General features: G+C 41.3%; 1 protein-coding gene across 1 annotated transcript; it reads right to left on the reverse strand.

Moving 5' to 3' along the window:
• Positions 1 to 12875: 12875 nt before the first annotated feature.
• On the reverse strand, positions 12876 to 17035 carry LOC133929758 (uncharacterized). Its single transcript, XM_062376535.1, has 15 exons — positions 16900 to 17035; positions 16238 to 16414; positions 15874 to 16142; positions 15576 to 15749; positions 15398 to 15490; positions 15206 to 15301; positions 14777 to 15121; positions 14640 to 14711; positions 14341 to 14406; positions 13883 to 13945; positions 13745 to 13801; positions 13609 to 13653; positions 13469 to 13516; positions 13112 to 13348; positions 12876 to 13027 (listed from the first exon to the last, which is right to left on the reverse strand). The coding sequence occupies exons 2-15, from the start codon at positions 16410 to 16412 to the stop codon at positions 13007 to 13009; spliced, it is 1761 nt and encodes a 586-aa protein (XP_062232519.1). The 5' UTR covers positions 16413 to 16414; positions 16900 to 17035; the 3' UTR covers positions 12876 to 13006.

The raw sequence follows: 17035 nt of genomic DNA on the forward strand, positions 1-17035 counted from the left end.
ACTCATCACTAATGACTGAACATTTGTGATGGATCATGATTATGACCCGTCACTAATAATCTCATTAGTGAAGGATTATCACCCGTCACTAATGACCTATCATTAATGATGCGATAAGAGTGACGGGTACAGGACCTGTCACTAATGCTAGTTATCACTCGTTACTAATGATTTTTTTTTCACATAGTAATCCTAGCTTTTGCGTATGTCTAACTCATTTTGCATCGTCTTTTTAGAAAGAAGATGACGATGATGGTGTTGAGTTTGTGAAATTCCCACAATGTGTTTGTTTTATCTTATTTGCAAACTTGCAAGTTTCAATGTGTATATATACTGACCCCAAATAGTTCTTGAAGGTGCACTTGGTATTTGACTCAATGGTGATGATAGTGAATGGACAATCAGAAGTTGATGAAGCACTTAATTATTTATTTGGCCTTTTGGCAGATTCCATATTATGTAAACCTTAATATACTATGGCTCTATGGACATGCAATTCTTATATTTAGAAGTTTGAACTTTATATAATGCACTAATACCTACCTATTTAGAACCTCTTTCATGTTTAATGCGCTAATCCTTCTATTTTGTTGAGCTTTTAGTTCATGTTTGAGCTATTTTAAATCGGGATGAGTGTTTGTGTTGTTTTTAGTTACGGCTGGCTCGTGAGTCTAACAAGCTGACTAGAGCTCTTATCGAGTCAAGCTGAGCCAGCTTTCTTGCTCATTTTCTTAACGAGCTCAGCTAAGCTAGCTTATTATATATACCGAGTCGAGCTGGCTCTACATCCAGGCGTAATAAGGAGATCGCTCTACATCCAGGCCTAATGAGGAGAGCCGCACGCCATATGAAATGTTTCTTCTTCTTTTGCGAATTTCACCAGCTCCCGCTGAGAAAAATGTGAGAGCTCGTTGTATGCTGGTAATGGCGATTGGTGAGTGACGCTGAGCAGCAGGGCTGGGTCTAAAACTGATCATTCAGAGTCGCGACAGGTCGTAGTGTCCACATAAGATCTAGGAATGGGGTAGAACGAGATGTGGATTCACAACAAGCTTTTAATTAAGTTGTACTAGCATAAATCTACAAATATTTATTGGTGTTATATGTCTATCCCAAAGAAGATCCTTGTACACCAGCCAGTGCGTGTTTGCGTGCACCCGCATCCAATCCGACGGCCCCCAGCGCCAGCTCATCCTGATTAACGCCCAGCATTCCCACTAATACCGTGGTGGTGACGGACGAGTAATTTTTTAAGCAAGTTGAGATGTCCAAGCAATCAAAGCATGGCTTTATTCGTGTTCAAAGCCGACCGCGCAAGAGAGCTCTCAACACGAAATTCTGAGAGGTTGCTTCACCGATCGCTACACAAGTGCCAAATGTTGATTATGATAACCGCCCATAAGCAGTTTACAGATGTACATCCCATGCTCCATCACCTGAAGGAACTCGTGATGCCCCAGGTAGATAATATCTCCAATCAAGAATATATATATGTCCTGTTTGATATAGCTACATTTATATACATTTTTAAAATTATTTATTTAAAAAGCTGCTCATGGTTTTTGAGAAAAACAGTTAGCTTATGAGTTTAACTTTTAGGCTCTTAACATACTAGTTTTTAGAAAAATTTGTCTCAACTAGTTTATCAGTTTTTAATCTACTTCGTAAAAACCAGCTTATCAGATAAAATCATAAACCAACAATAAATTTAACGTTTATTTCAACTTATCAGCTTTTTATAAAATAGAAACTACTAATAAACCAAAACAAACAGAACCATAGTCCTAAAATATGTGTAACCAAACTTCCTAACTTTGTCCATGACTATACGTAATTATTTAGAATCGTCACATGAGAACGATGTTAGCATATTCATCATGCATCAACCACGCTTATATGTTATTTATTTTCTTTTTATTAAAGTTTAATAACATATACTCCCCATCCATAAAAGAGTATTGGTTTGGACATCGAAATGGTCACCAATACACTAGTTTGACCACTAATTACTAATATAAAATGTATATAAAATATAAAAAGTTGCTAATTTGAAATTAGTTTTCAAGACAAATCGAGCTATACCATATTGAAATATTTGAGACAAATCTAGTAAAAGTTTAAATGTGTTGACTATACACAACTTAAAACTATGGTAAAAGATCTTTTGTGACGAGATAAGAGTTTTAAAATGCAATGGTCAGACTTGTGTATTGGGGATCAAATGCAAGTAAATGTAACTATGGAAGAAGGCAGGGCTTCTAAATTCAGAAAGGTCATCAAAAGAGTTGTAGGAACCAAAAGCTTGTGCGAGAGTTCAAACAAAACAGAAAACCTGAGGGCATTAAATAAGAAGGAGATTAAACTGTGTAGACTCATCAATTAATGTGAGAAAAGATTTTTCATATCAAGAAAATTGATATAATGAGAAATATTTTTTCTTGCATGTACTTTTTGAGGGACCCCTTTTCTCTACTGCATAAAGCAGGACTTTGGTCCCATTGTCCTCATGCTACCATCTAAAACCGACATCATTTGTTTTTATGCAGAGATAAATGAGAAAAGATTGCCATAGATGGGCAATAATCCGATTTCCCATGTATGAATGTTGCATGCAGCCCTGGTGGACATTGCCAGTGTGACCTCCTAGGCCGAGGCAGTCCGCATCACGTAATCAGAGGGCCCAAATGGTTGTGTCGGACCTATTCCCGCCTCTCCTATGTAGTCCTCATGCTATTCACCTTGTATGACTTCTGATGTTGAGGTGACATAGCGGAGATGTTGATTGCGGAGGCGAAGGCAATGGCAACTGCTGCGAATGAACCAGAGAGGCCGGCGCTAGAGTTACTGATACATTACCTGAGCCACATAATGGAACTGTGAAGGAAATCCCCTAAAGTTGTGGAGGGCATCCAAACTAATGCCACCGAAGCCAGGATGTACCATGTTCACTTGGACCTATGCGTAACCTAGTGGTATCCCTTGGTTGGATAAGCCTACCCCATGCCACCCTCGATTAAAATGTTCAAAGTTGATACTTGGAGCTTGTACGGTGTAGCCTCTAGGATATCATCTACAGGATATATGTTGTTGTCAAGTAGGCTACACCCACAGCTACTCACACAGGCAGGGGGTAGGATTGTCCATTTACGATGACTTGCGACTTACTGAGTGCTTCTTGTACAACACGTTCTATGTGTGCGTCTATCATGAAAAACAGTCATGCTTCGTACTTGTCATTGAATCTTTTTTTTATTCCTATAAGAGTTGGCGTGCTGTGGGATGGCCTTTTTCTAGGTAACCCTAGCTCCTAAGCCTTGAGTGCGAGATGGGTGCTCATTGTTTCCTAGAGCCACAATAAGCACAACATTATCTATATCAGGCTTGAAAGACACTTCTGAAGACGGGGAAGTCAACTCTTTCATTTCCTGGGTCACTTCTCCGTTTTTAGGTTTTTTTTTAAGGTTAATTACCATCTTCGGTTGTTTCTGACCGAGCATAGGTCCAGAACCTACATCGATCTTCCAACCATTATAATGGAATTTCTTTCCTATCCCAATGAGCCTCTTCTTCTCTAGTCTATTCTAGTACTTATCTCTCATACCCACCCGAGCCTAGCCTATGGTAGTGCTTGTTCTTATTATGGATCTCCTTGTGTTCCTCATTTGATTTTAAAGCTTGTTCTGATCACTTTTGTGCCACAAAAGCGTCCCATGCCAGTTGATACAAGCCATACACCTTAGAGGGTTTCAGGTTCTTCTTCATGTAGTCATGATTAAGCTCATATCTGAAGTTGCTTCATGACTTTCCCATTGTCATCACAGCATATCAGTGGACGGTTGCATGGGTTCCTTCATGGAACTCGAATTCTTCTTGAAGCGGACTCCATAACATATCTTTTTTCCCAGGGTCCAGACGGTCTACCTTCCTCCAATCAACTGTGGTGGTTTTGACATGCTCCTTTGTCACACCCTATTTCTAGCTTCTCCTGTGCTTCTCCTATCAATCCCTGGATCAGTAACTGATACCAACATTTTTCATAAAAGGGTATCACAACCATACATCATTCATAATACATTACCATAATAGGAGTCTTACATAAGTCTTACATCACATAGTTCATTACATAAATGGCCGACAGGCTGAAAAACAAAACAACAATACAGCGGAATGGTTTTTCTCAGTAAGAAAAAGGCCACAAGATTAAGTACATTAATATGCTTAAGCAACCTAGAGATATATGTGTGAGCACATATGCTTAAACATACCATGTAACCAACAACTTGCACATAAATATAAATACAAACATAGTAATACACTAATAGCCAATATTAGCATTTCCCAAAAGACCATCCATACAATTGTCCCACACTTGTAACTCTACGACCGATGTGGATGGGTAGAAGCATGCTCATGATCGAGAGCATGACAATTCAAATTATTTTTCCACTCTACAAAAGATACTCCTTTACCTACATGATTTGAGGACCATACAGCTCATGTATCCACATAGGCCCACACAAGGGGGTACTCGAGTTAACCTTTCCCAATAAGCTTCAACCCTTTACTCATGCGTCGATAGGTGCAGGGGTCATCCAGAACTAATCCCGGAGCAAACTGGATATTCCTAAAAGTCCACATGCTCACACCTTCGACTCACACGCCAAAAGGCCACAGCTACAAAGGTATTTGGCTTGTCGTTCCCATAATGTGATATATAGTAAGTACGGAAAGTGCTAAAACCAATAGCACCGACGGACGGTGCTTAAATGATGCAAAGCGGTCTATGGTGCCCGGGCTCCTCTCCCGAACTACCCCAAGGAACTCCTCCAGGGTAGAAGACACCCTTAACACCGCCCACATCTCGTCTTATCCTCACAACTCACCCAACCAATATCATCAATATTATCATAGTGAACCATAATTAAACCTATAGCTCGCGAGCAATAAAACTTCTACCCGTGACCTATGCATTGCTAAGCATATCAAGTGACCTTGCAAATTAGACATCAACAATATCGCCAAGGCTACAAGGATGTGGGTATTCAACAACTCAAGGTAGAGGTAATGTAATCAACATAGGTTCTACCCACATAAACCTGACATTCACTCACTACACATGCAAACATACATAGAGCATATCTTATCAATTTTAGACTCCACACTTCAATTCAAAGGGTGCAATATGCTTAGATGCTTTCCTTACTGCTCTAGCAGTTGCCTGATACTCCCTGCATAACACTCACAAAACTCCGGGAGGTTGACTTAGCCTTCAACCATGATCGTGCCACGCTCTGGTTCTTCGTTCACTAAAGAAGAATGCATGCAATGATGAGCATAAATGAAGTGCAACAATTCATGCAATGATACGCATATGACAAAATTCTATAAAATATGATTTATAATGCATAAAAACATTTTTCCTAGCTAGAACAAGTCATAAGAAGACTAAATTGGTTTCACAACTTTTAGACGTGTAGAGAACTAACGGTGATTTAATGAAGCCTTAACCTAATTAAATGTTAATTAATTATTTCATGGGTAAGGATATTTTTGATACGTAGAGGAGGTTATTATGAAACTAACAAAATTGGTTTCATAATTTTTGGAGCTACATAGAATTTATTATGAATTTTACAATATTTAGCCAAGAAAAAAAAAACAAAAACATCTGATGATCAGTACACCGAATACTCCAGTTTGACTCGGATACTCTGGGTACCGGGGTATCCGGGTGAACCTCCGAGTGGGGTTTCTCAGCTATTTTTGGCTAGAATCACCCGGATCCTCCGGGTTATGACCCGGATACTCCAGGTGAGGTCATAAACTGCGGATTTTCACCTAGGATCTCTCCAGCGACGATTCTGATGATTTTAGGGTGGGGATTTTTGACCTAGAGCATCATATTGACTTCCTCTACCGCGTAGGATAACAACAACACGCCAAAAATAGCCGAAACTCGACTATTGCCTCTAATGGCGGTGGAGGCCATTATTGAGCTCGATGAGCTCAAATCTGGTCGATCTAGCCATGGGGAAGGAATGGGAAGGGGTCTAGGGTGCTCACCACGTCCTAGCAAGCCCGTGGTCCGGTCGTGGAGGTTGGGGAATGGCTGAAGCTCAAAATCACCATCGGGGAGGTGGTGAACGGCTTGAGGAGGAAGAAGACGTTGCCGAGGAGCTCGAGCTCAATGGGGAAGACTACCTCCGGTGGGGGAGCTCGCCGGAGACCTCCTCCTTGGACTCCCCTTGCCTCTCCTCTCCTTTCTTCTCCTCCCCTCACCTTTTTCTCCGGACCGATTGGGAGAGCAAGAGAGAAAGAGAGAGCCTGTGAGTGAGAGGGAGTGGGTAGGGTGAGAGAGAGAGGGCTGCTGGTGTGAGCGAGAGAGAGTGGGTGAGGTGTGGGGTCGGCTGGTGGGTCCCACATGTTAGACAAAGAAGACATTTGGCTGCGAATTCCATCATTTCTCTCCTGAATTTTCTTCTCTCGTCCGATTTACTCAAAACAAAACACTCATTTGCTCCAAATAAAATTGCTCAAAATTAAGCATGATGCTTAAGAAGCATGATTATACTTAACTACGTGATTATGGGTTTCGGGCCATGAAAAAACTCCCTCCTTAAAAGAATTTCGTCCCGAGATTCAATGTGAGTCGAGGAAGAGTACAATGAGTTTAGGAATCATGTTGTGAGCAGATACCATGCTTGTGAGAAATAGAATCTAATGCAATACTCATAGGTCGGCGAACAACTCAGGATAATCGACACAAAGCCGATCTTCTCGTTCCCACGTCGCTTCATATTCAAAGTGATTACTCCATTGAACCTTGAGAAGTTTAGTTGAGCGACGTTGAGTCTTGCATTCCGCTTCATCCAAAATTCGGATGGGTCGCTCGTAATATGTCAAATCAGGTTGTAAGTATTGATTTGCCATTTCAGTGACCTCAGTGGGGACTTGAAGGCACTTCTTCAATTGTGACATGTAGAAGACATTATGCACGACGGAGAGTGAAGGAGGTAAGTCCAATTGGTAGGCAACCTCTCCACGCCGAGCAACAATTTAGAAAGGTCCCGCATATCGAGGTGCTAGTTTCCCTCTGACTTGGAAGCATTGAACTCCTTTGAGAGGAGAAACGTTGAGATACACAAAATCTAGAACACAAGTTCTCTCCGGCGGTGATCCGCATAGCTCCTCTAACGCGATTGAGCCGTGAGAAGACACTTCTGAATAGTTAGAACATGCTCTTCTGTCTTTTTGACAAAATCCGGGCCCAAAAAAGCCCTTTCACCGGATTCGAACCAATTCAATGACGTTCGACATCTTCGGCCATAGAGAGCTTCAAACGGCGACATTTTAATGCTTGATTGATAACTTTTATTATAGGAGAAATCAGCGAATGACAAGCAAATTTCCCACTTTTTCCCATATGTGAGAACACAAGCTCGGAGCATGTCTTCCAGGATTTGATTCACCCTCTCAGTTTGACCATTGGTCTGAGTATGATATGCGGTGCTATAGAAGAGCTCAGACCCCATAGCCCCATGAAGGCTCTTCTAGAAATGAGAAGTGAATTGAGTGCCTCGATCAAAGATGATCTTCTTCGAGATCCCATGAAGGCAAACAATTCTGGTGAGGTACAACTCTATATAGTCCTTAGCACTATATCGAGTCTTCACAGGGAGGAAATGTGCTGACTTTGTAAGTTGGTCAACGATGACCCAGATCGAGTCATATCCATGTGAGGTCTTCAGCAATCCGATATTGAAATCCATGTTGATCTCCTCCCACTTCTAGGAGGGAATGGGTAAAGGTTAAAGTGTCCCGGATGGCTTGAGATGTTCAGTCTTCACCCTTTGACAAACATCACACTCAGCAACACATTGAGCGATCTCTCATTTCATGCGAGTCCACCAAAATCTAGGCTTGAGATTTTGGTACATTTTGTGCTCCCGAGATGGATGGATAGCAAAGAATCATGTGCTTCATCCAGAATTCTCTTCCTCAATGCCTCAACTTTCAGAACCACTAGCCAGTTCCCAAACCACATAATACCCTGATCATCCTCAAAAAAATAGGCAGCCTTGCCTTCCTTCATTTTGCCTTGAATTTAGGCCATGCCCTTGTCATCCTTCTGGGCTGCTTTGATTTCATCTAGGAGGGTGGATTTAATCTTCAAATTTTTAAGAAATCCCTCCGAAACCATCTCGTGTCTAAGCTGGTGGAAATCATCACAAAGTGTGGTACTTTTGGGCTTGAGCGAAAGGAAATTGCATTAAGCCTTTCGACTCATTGCATCGGCAACCACATTCGCCTTACCGGGATGATAATGCACTTCCAGCTCGTAGTCTTTGATCAATTTGAGCCATCTTCGTTGCCTCATGTTCAGGTCTTCCTGAGTAAAAATGTACTTGAGGCTTTTGTGATCCATATAGATACGGCACATATTTCCTAGCAGATAATGGCACCAGATCTTTAGAGCATGCATAACTGCCGCAAGCTCTAAGTCATGAGTTGGGTAGTTCTCTTCATGGCGCTTCAACTAATGTGAGGCGTAAGCCACAACTCTACCCTCTTGCATAAGGACACATCCGAGGCCTATGCGGAAAGCATGGCAATAGACGTCGAAACCCTTGTCCACTTCAGACTGAGCGAGAACAGGAGTGGTCATGAGCAGTTTCTTCAAAGTCTGGAAAGCTAACTCACATTCACTCGACCACTCAAACACACTTCCTTGCTTCAATAGCTCAGTCATTGGCTTGGCAATCTTGGAGAAATTCTTGATGAACCGGTGGTAATAACCCTCAAGTCCGAGAAAACTCTGGATGTTGGGCTACACCCAATTTAGCACATCATGTACCTTGCTCAGGTCAACGATGACACCATTCTCAGACAATACATGTCCTAGAAAAGTGATTTCATTGAGCCAAAACTTGCATATGCTGAACTTGGCATAGAGTTGGTGATCTCGAAAGTGGCCAAGAACAACACGAAGGTGTTCTGCATGCTCTTCCTCATTCTTGGACTATATAAGAATATCGTCGATGAAAACCATGACAAACTTATCAATTTCCTCTATAAACATGGTGTTCATCAAATACATGAAAAATACTGGTGCATTAGTCAAGTCAAAGGACATGATGGTAAACTTGTAGAGCCCGTAACGAGTCGAGAAAGCCGTCTTTGGAATATCCTCTGGTCGAACCTTGATTTGATGATAGCCCAATCCCAAGTCAATCTTCGAGAAAACCTGGACACCAGTCAACTGATCAAACAGAATATCAATCATAGGAAGCGGATACTTATTCTTGACAGTGACCTCATTCAGCGAACGGTAATCAGCACACATTCGCAGAGTACCATCCTTTTTCTTCACAAAGAGTGACGGGCGTCCCCAAGGTGAGGAGCTCGGATGAATAAAACCCTTTGATAGCAACTTCTGAATCTGCTTCTTCAACTCGACTAACTCATTTGGTGGCATCTTATAGGACTTCTTTGAAATCGGGGCCATTACGGGCAAAAGATCAATTGAGAATTCCACTGCTCGGTCGGGTAACATTCCTAGTAATTCTTCTGGGAAGACATCAGGAAATTCACACACCACGGGGATATCCCAGAGATCCGGGGTGGTGACGACCTTCAGAGAATAAAAGAAAAGATGAATCTCCTTAAGCTTCAAATGGACTTGGGTGCCGGACATGTCATTAAGAGTGATAGTCCTACGAGCACAATCAATAACGGCCTTACTCTTGGTAAGCCAATTCATTCCCAATATGACATCCACTCCTCTAATATCCAACAAGATCAAATTTGCAAAAAAACTGAACTCCCTCAGTGAGAATCTCAGCCAAAGGAACGATATGGTTGGTCCTCAACATAGCACCAAGTGCATCAATATGATAAGAGGAAGGTAGAACCTTGGTAATCATGTTGTGACTCGAGACATAACTCACTTTGACAAAAACAATGCGATGCACCAGAATCAAAAAGCACAATTGCAGGGCAAGAATTCACAAACAACATACCCATCAACGCGTTGTCTTCCTCATGAGCCTCCTCGACGGTAGTGTAGCGCACTCGGCCATGTTTGGGAATGTTCGCCGTCTTGGAGACTTGATGAACGAATGAAATAGGTGGTGGTGGCCTTGGAGCAGTCACCGTGGCTCCCAGCTTCAGATAAGGGCAATCACATGTGAAATGCCTGATGCACCCACAATTGTAGCATAGGCCGCCGGGGCCATCAGTCACACTTGCTTGAGAACCGGCGGGTCTTGGAGGTTGTTCTTACAGAGTGGAGAAAGACGGGCGTCGCACCATCCACATTGGCTATGGAACGGCTGAAGTTTTCACATGCGATGGAGAAGGTTGACTCTCCATCCGTGCATGTTGTGAGCTCCCGCCCATGGAAGGTGACATAACCCTATTGCGCTTCTCCTCCTCCTAGTGGTTCTTCAACTTAAACTCTATTGTGAGAGAGGTGCTCACTAGTTTGTTGAAATCGATGAACTCATGCGTTGATAGCCGGTCTTGCATCTTGGAACTAAGGTCGTTCACAAAGCGATATTGCTTTCGCTCATCGGTGTTGACCTCGTCTGGCGCATACTATGCAACGTGGTTGAACACCAGCACATACTCCATCACCGATCTGCCTCCTTGCTTGAGGTCCATAAACTCCTGCCTCTTGATCTCCATAAGTCCCTTAGGGATGTGCAAATCACGGAATACCTGGCGGAACTCTGCCTAATACACCTAGTGTTTAGCTGGGTGCATGGCCAAAAAGTTGAACCACCACGCGCCCGCCGCACCTTGAAGCTGATGGGCGGTGAAGAGCACTTTCTAGTGGTCCTCACATCGAAGGAGAGCACGCTTATGGTTGATAGTCTGAAGTCAGTGGTCAGCATCTAGAGGATCCTCAGCCCTCATGAAGGTGGGCGGCTGAGTCCGTAGAAAATCAGCAAAGTCATTGCAGCACCCGGCCCCACCTCCTCCATGAGGGATCGTGTTGCGCACGAGAGCCTCGAAGAGCACCGTCTGGGCCTAACAGTTCTGCTCAATTTGCATGAGCACCTATGCCATGCTCGGTGGTGGAGGCGGCATTGGATTATTCTCATTCAAGGCCTCAGGAAGCTCACCCAAACTGCCACGAGTTCTCATCTTGTTAATGAAGACAAGATAGAAGAGGGAACGTCAAATTTTGACTTAGTATAATAGCATTAGTCGGATATCAGTACTTGGATCTCATAATAACCTATACTTGGAAAAATACATGCATATGAATTATAGAAAATGAAGGTATGCCCGATTCTTATCTACACGTTTCTTTCTCAAACGCATCTCTCTGCAACAAACATCAAGATCACAGGCATTAATATATACAATCATTACCAATCATCACCCTTCGCGCAAAGAAAAAAATAGGTAGCACGAACGGTGCTTGCACATCCTGCCGCACAAGCGACATTTGCATACGTTGTTACCAACATATTCACTTCTTGTATCGTCACCTTATGGGACAACCCATATAATCACCACATGGGTAGATGACTATAACTATCATCGTATGGTGGATGTTCATACGTTACTGCTAACGTATTCACTTTCCGTACCATCACTGTACGAGACACAACAGGTCCCTACCTTATATTAGTTGAGCTCCTGATATTTACCGCTATTAAGATGCGTTGCTTACCTTCTTACCTTTTTTGTCGATGCAAAATAAGTCACAAAGAAATCATGCTATGAAACAACATGATGTTGAAACAAGCAATATAAGTACAACAAACATCAACGCATTACGTGAGTTAAAGCTCACATCTATTCTTCATCCGATCTATTAACTAAAAAGAGCTCACCTTCTCATACCACAATAACAACATCAGAAGTTTACGATCTTCGTGTCATATATATTGAATACTCAATCGCTAAATTCTAAGTCCGCCACCCTTGGCCTTGCGTGCCACCAGGCCCATCCACTGAGGCCGCTTTCCTCCTGCTCGCTTCTCCACTCGCTCCGTGGGAGCCACAAGGATGAGGCCCGAGAGATTGGTGGGGATGGAGGCGCCATGGGCAGCTCTTCGTCATGCTCTGCTTTGTTGTCGTGGCGCTGCCCCTCGTAGTCATCGTCCTGGATCCGCGTCCACCAATTCATCATGGATCTGAGCTGATTCGATCTGGATCCGACAGTTGGGGTTCCATCTTCAAGATCAGGACACGCCGTCACCAGAGGCTCACCGTTCGTCCTGCCTGGTCGGCTTCCTGCTCATTCCATAGCTGTCGCACCCGATTTGCTTCCACCCCCGGCCAGATTGTCGCATGCCCTCGCTTTTGCGCAGCTACCGTCATCGGGACTCCATCCTGCTAGACAGATATGCCGCTGCTATTGCTGCTCAGGCTTGGATCGAGGGATCCCGCAGGTCTGCTATCATCCAAAAGCTTCGCTGCTGTGTTGTCACTACAAGAGAAACACCCCTTTTGCAACGCATATATGCGTTGCTAAAAGTCCAAATAACCGTTGGTAAGGTCTATACCAACGCATTTATTATCCGTTGCTACAACTGGCGTTGCAAGGGTCTGTTACAACAGATATATAAGCGTTGGTAAATATGACATAAAACCATTGCAAGGCTGCAACGGATGCATTTGCTTATGCCAACGCTTCTATATGTTGGTGTATTTTGTAGACCAATGACTTTTTTAGTCTTTTCCAACAAATAAATTTGGACTATTGCAATGCTTATAGGTGTTGCTACCAGCATTTATTCATCTAATTAATTTATATTTGGAACACAATAATGAGAAAGTCATATATGCAAAGATTAATCACAGAAACAAAAAAAATCCTCAAATGGCTAGTAACAAATGATTCATTGCATTACATAGATTACAATATCCAAATAGGTTTCATGATAGAAATTCAACATAAACAACATTTCCTATGGGTTAACTACTAAATTTGTTAGTCTCTGAAATTGCCGGCACTCTCCACCTTGCATCCAACTCGTCATCAACAGTATCACCAATTTGCCTTTTCAATCTACATTCAGAAATCAGAATGCTTTAGTGCCATGGTTGAAAGAAAGAAAAATCTCATTGTGAAGATAATAAGAGGTGCACATACCAAAGTTGCAGGCCAAGCAATATGGGCTCCTAGTGCATCACCCATAAACTTGTAGTTTTTATATGGCCGTACCAATACTTCATCATCTGCTATAACAATACTGACACGAACTAACCAAAATTGATTTCCTATGGCAACACCATCAAGTTTCTGTGTTGGATCACAACTTTGGACAGTAGCAACGGCAACTTTTTTACTTTGACTTTTCAAGCTCTTCAAAAACACTGCAGTGCCGGCCTAGTGCACATAAAAGATTAGTGAATAAAATTGTATAACTGAAAAAATTTTAGTTATAATAAACATAAGCAACAATTAATATGAAACTCGTTTGTTATGAACGAAAGTTGATTTTCATACCGCCATTGAATTGGTTGGTAATCTAGAGCTTGTCCCATGCTGTTGTTTCTACAAAAAAATGGAATGGACTATCAGTCTACCGCTAGGAGAATTAATTATATGTTTAAACTAAATAGCATAAAGTCTAGAATTTGGTATACAGTAGCATGCTTGGCTGCATAGGCTCTTTTTGAGGTATTATTTCCCTGAAGCGAAAAAACAAGGTCAGACAGAATTGAGTAATCAAATTATCAAAAAAATTGCTCACAGCAGAAACATTATTGCTAAAAAGAATACCTGGTAATGAGAACCTTCACGATTTGAGCAAAATGAAGGTGTTTCCAAGTCTGCAACCTGATATGTAGGCTATTTTACTAACTGCATGTTACATAAATAATCTTAATAATGGTAAAATAAAGAACAGGTACTAGTCACCTTGTAGGTATTAGTATTCTTGTTTTTGTCCAAGCTAACATCTTGAAAATGTGAAGCCCTGGCCTGTGAGGGAATCATAACGACCAATCAGTTAGCGCTTGTTTGATTGAAATCTTATTTTTTTTAAGTAGACCATAAAGTACTAACATTGTGTGTTTCAGTAAATTCTCTGGAGGCTCACAGCCTATTGTCATCATCAGGGGCATTATTTTCCTTGCTCTATGTATAAATACAAAAATCTGTTATGATAGATCAATTTGATACTGAAAGAACGATAGATTCAAGTAGTATTGATGTAAATTAACCTTTTATGCAACATAATGTTTTTTTTCTTGTTGTGCAATGTCATTCTGTATCATTTCTCTTTTGTTCTATATGAAACAAAGGTCAAGATATCATTAACTATATATAATATTAGTTGTAAGGAATGAAGAGGCTGGAACAGTATGTCAGAAAACCTTGAGTGCAGTAGAATATTTGTTTGGCCGCTGTAAATCCTCATATTCATCATCACTTTGCCACCTCTGTAGTAGATAAGAATGAATTAGAATACTTCAACATAAACTCTGGTTGAAAAGTTATGGCAGTCCCATACTACTGTATCGTTATGGCGTTCAATCATGCTAGACTCTAGACTTTCAGGGTGACAGTACACTCTCCGTAGATAGGAAAAAAAAATAGGACTTACACCTGATTATCAAAAAGAAAGTAATGTATGTATCAGAATATTTTATTATTTATTCAGAGGATTTCTTACTTTTCTATTCGAATTTGGCCCATCAACATAGATAGTTTCTTGAGCTGTATGCACATAATCATCTAAGCTCCTCTGTAGCATAAATTCGAACTGTTAGTACAAAAATGGTGAATAAGAGACAAGTTCTTTGAAATTACCTGATCTACTTGTCTTTCTTCCAAAGATATTGTTTTTTGTTTCAATTGAATGATAGTAGCATCTTGATTCTGGACATGCTTTTGGACCTTTTCCAGTTGAAGTCTGAGGGATTGAACATCTTCACTTGATGTCGGATCCAATGAAGTTAGATTTATGTTCTTAAAGCGCCGTGAATTTGATAGGTCAAACACTTTATTTGGATTTGGAACTAGGCCCAAACCATGAACACGGCCTTGCTTTTCTTCTCCTAATATCTGATTCAATGCATCTCCTTTCCAAGCAATCTTTCCCTGACTAGTGTCCGCTAAATCTGGCTGCTCTTCTAAAAGCTCCTTCAGTTCGCCCTTGAGATATCAACAATGTAAATTAATGTAATGTAGTAATAATCAATGTGGATAAGAAAATATTGATCATTTATTGTTAAATACCACATGTCCATTTATATTCTTGTCACTTTTGGGCTGGTGTGTATGGATGAACACAACGGCTCTGTGAGGGACCTTCTTTTCAGGATCTCTTTGCCTCTATATAAGACAAGGTTGAATATCAAGGACTTAATAATCATTATGTATGTCAAAATGAAGAACAAATGCACATAATTGCAGCTGTACATAGCTTACCAGCTCTTCTCTGTTCCGAGCAAAGCTTTTTGTTCCAGCTGTATGCGTCGACTTGTTCTTTGCGCAATTTGTCCTGTTTGTCTCACTTATTTCCTATGACAGAATAAGAAACTATATTGATCTTCTTGAAAAGCTAATATGCTGGTACATGATAAATGAAATATGTATCCACATATACCTTTGCCTTTGGGGTCATCCAATTGTTTACAAGTGCAATCCACTGATCCTTAATAACAACACCTTCTGGACAATTGCTGCAATTAACTTCCAGACTCTTATTCACATCAAAATAGAGTGACTTCAGATTTGACTTATGCTGCCTCCATCTCTCTCCAATAGTTCGTAGTATCCACTTTTCCATGCGAGAAGGGTAAAGAAATCTCATATGTACACAAGTAACCAAAATCATGCAGAGAAAGAAAAAAACGAAAATCAAAGTCAAATTTGAAATTTGGCAACAATGTTTAACGATATACCTTCACTTGCTTTAGTATATCCATCTTATTTTTTTGTTCATTGCTATTTCTTTCTCTCTTTCCTATTAGCAGTCTCCAGTCCCTGTAGCTCAAGCTACACAAGCAACCATTCCTAGCAACTATGCCAAGAAATTTGCCTAGAACACCAGCTTCATCTCCAATTGGCTGATCGAGGTCATTACAGGCTACAACAATTCTGAGACCTTTGGGAAGGCCCCAAATATCTTTCAGTTTGTTCCTCCCACGCCTTCCTCTTTCACCATTCTCCTCTGTCCAATGTTTCATTACCATGGAAAAGAAATATTCAATAGTATGTGGCACAAAATACTATCTAATAATTACTATTTGATTGATCAGCAGTTACCTTGGACATTAATCTCAACATCATCATCACCATCTGAAAAGTTTTCTCCAACACCCAGTTGGAGTTCAGAAGAACCAATGTCTTGTTGAGGAATTCTCTCTTGCTCAGTATGCTCCTCTGACAAATATTCATCTTGGCTCTGGATAATTCGATTTCTTTTACCCCTAGTTATCATTTCTGTTGCACAACGGAGTCAATAAAACATTAGTAAAAATCTGGAACTGTTTTGAAGAAGAGAACTGAAACATAGAACCTTAAACCCATGCCTCCTAATATTGGCATACTTAATTCAGAATCAAAACCGATTATAGAGTATTAAATTCTGTAATCTTCATGGAGGCATATGAATCGAAACAGACTGAACTGTAAATTACACGCCAAATGAAACTACTCGAAAACTACTAGGGCATAGATCAATTATCGTGATCCTCCCTCTCACAATACTACTAGGACACAAATCAATTCAACACTCTGGGACATCAAAACAATCTAGCGAATTGGGTTGCAACAGGAAACACGAATCTTGCTTTGTTCAACCACGAATAAACAGATGGAGCAGTAAAATCGGGATGGCAAATATGTAATCTTTTAGCAGGGAAGGAGGCACGGAAGGCATTGCGTCAGATCCTTAAGTAAAACATTGGATGGACTGTGTTACGAACCTAGTTGATGAGCAGCGATGGCGATGCCAGAGGTCCAGCCGTGCTGCTGCCAGGCGCCCGCGGCAGCCCAGATGATGCAGCCGATACCTGGAGTTGTGCGATGGGAGGGAGAAGAAACCCACCAGGCCACGACTTT

This window comes from Phragmites australis, chromosome 9 (assembly GCF_958298935.1).
Source record: "Phragmites australis chromosome 9, lpPhrAust1.1, whole genome shotgun sequence".
Classification (NCBI taxonomy): domain Eukaryota; kingdom Viridiplantae; phylum Streptophyta; class Magnoliopsida; order Poales; family Poaceae; genus Phragmites; species Phragmites australis.

Excerpts from the sequence above, each read along its gene's own strand:
- LOC133929758 (XM_062376535.1), bottom strand. The coding sequence starts at position 16,412 with ATGATAACTAGGGGTAAAAGAAATCGAATTATCCAGAGCCAAGATGAA. Across the intron at positions 15,302-15,397 it reads CTCGGAACAGAGAAGAGCTG|AGGCAAAGAGATCCTGAAAA; the intron begins GTAAGCTATGTA and ends TGTCTTATATAG. Across the intron at positions 15,122-15,205 it reads AGAATATAAATGGACATGTG|GGCGAACTGAAGGAGCTTTT; the intron begins GTATTTAACAAT and ends TGATATCTCAAG.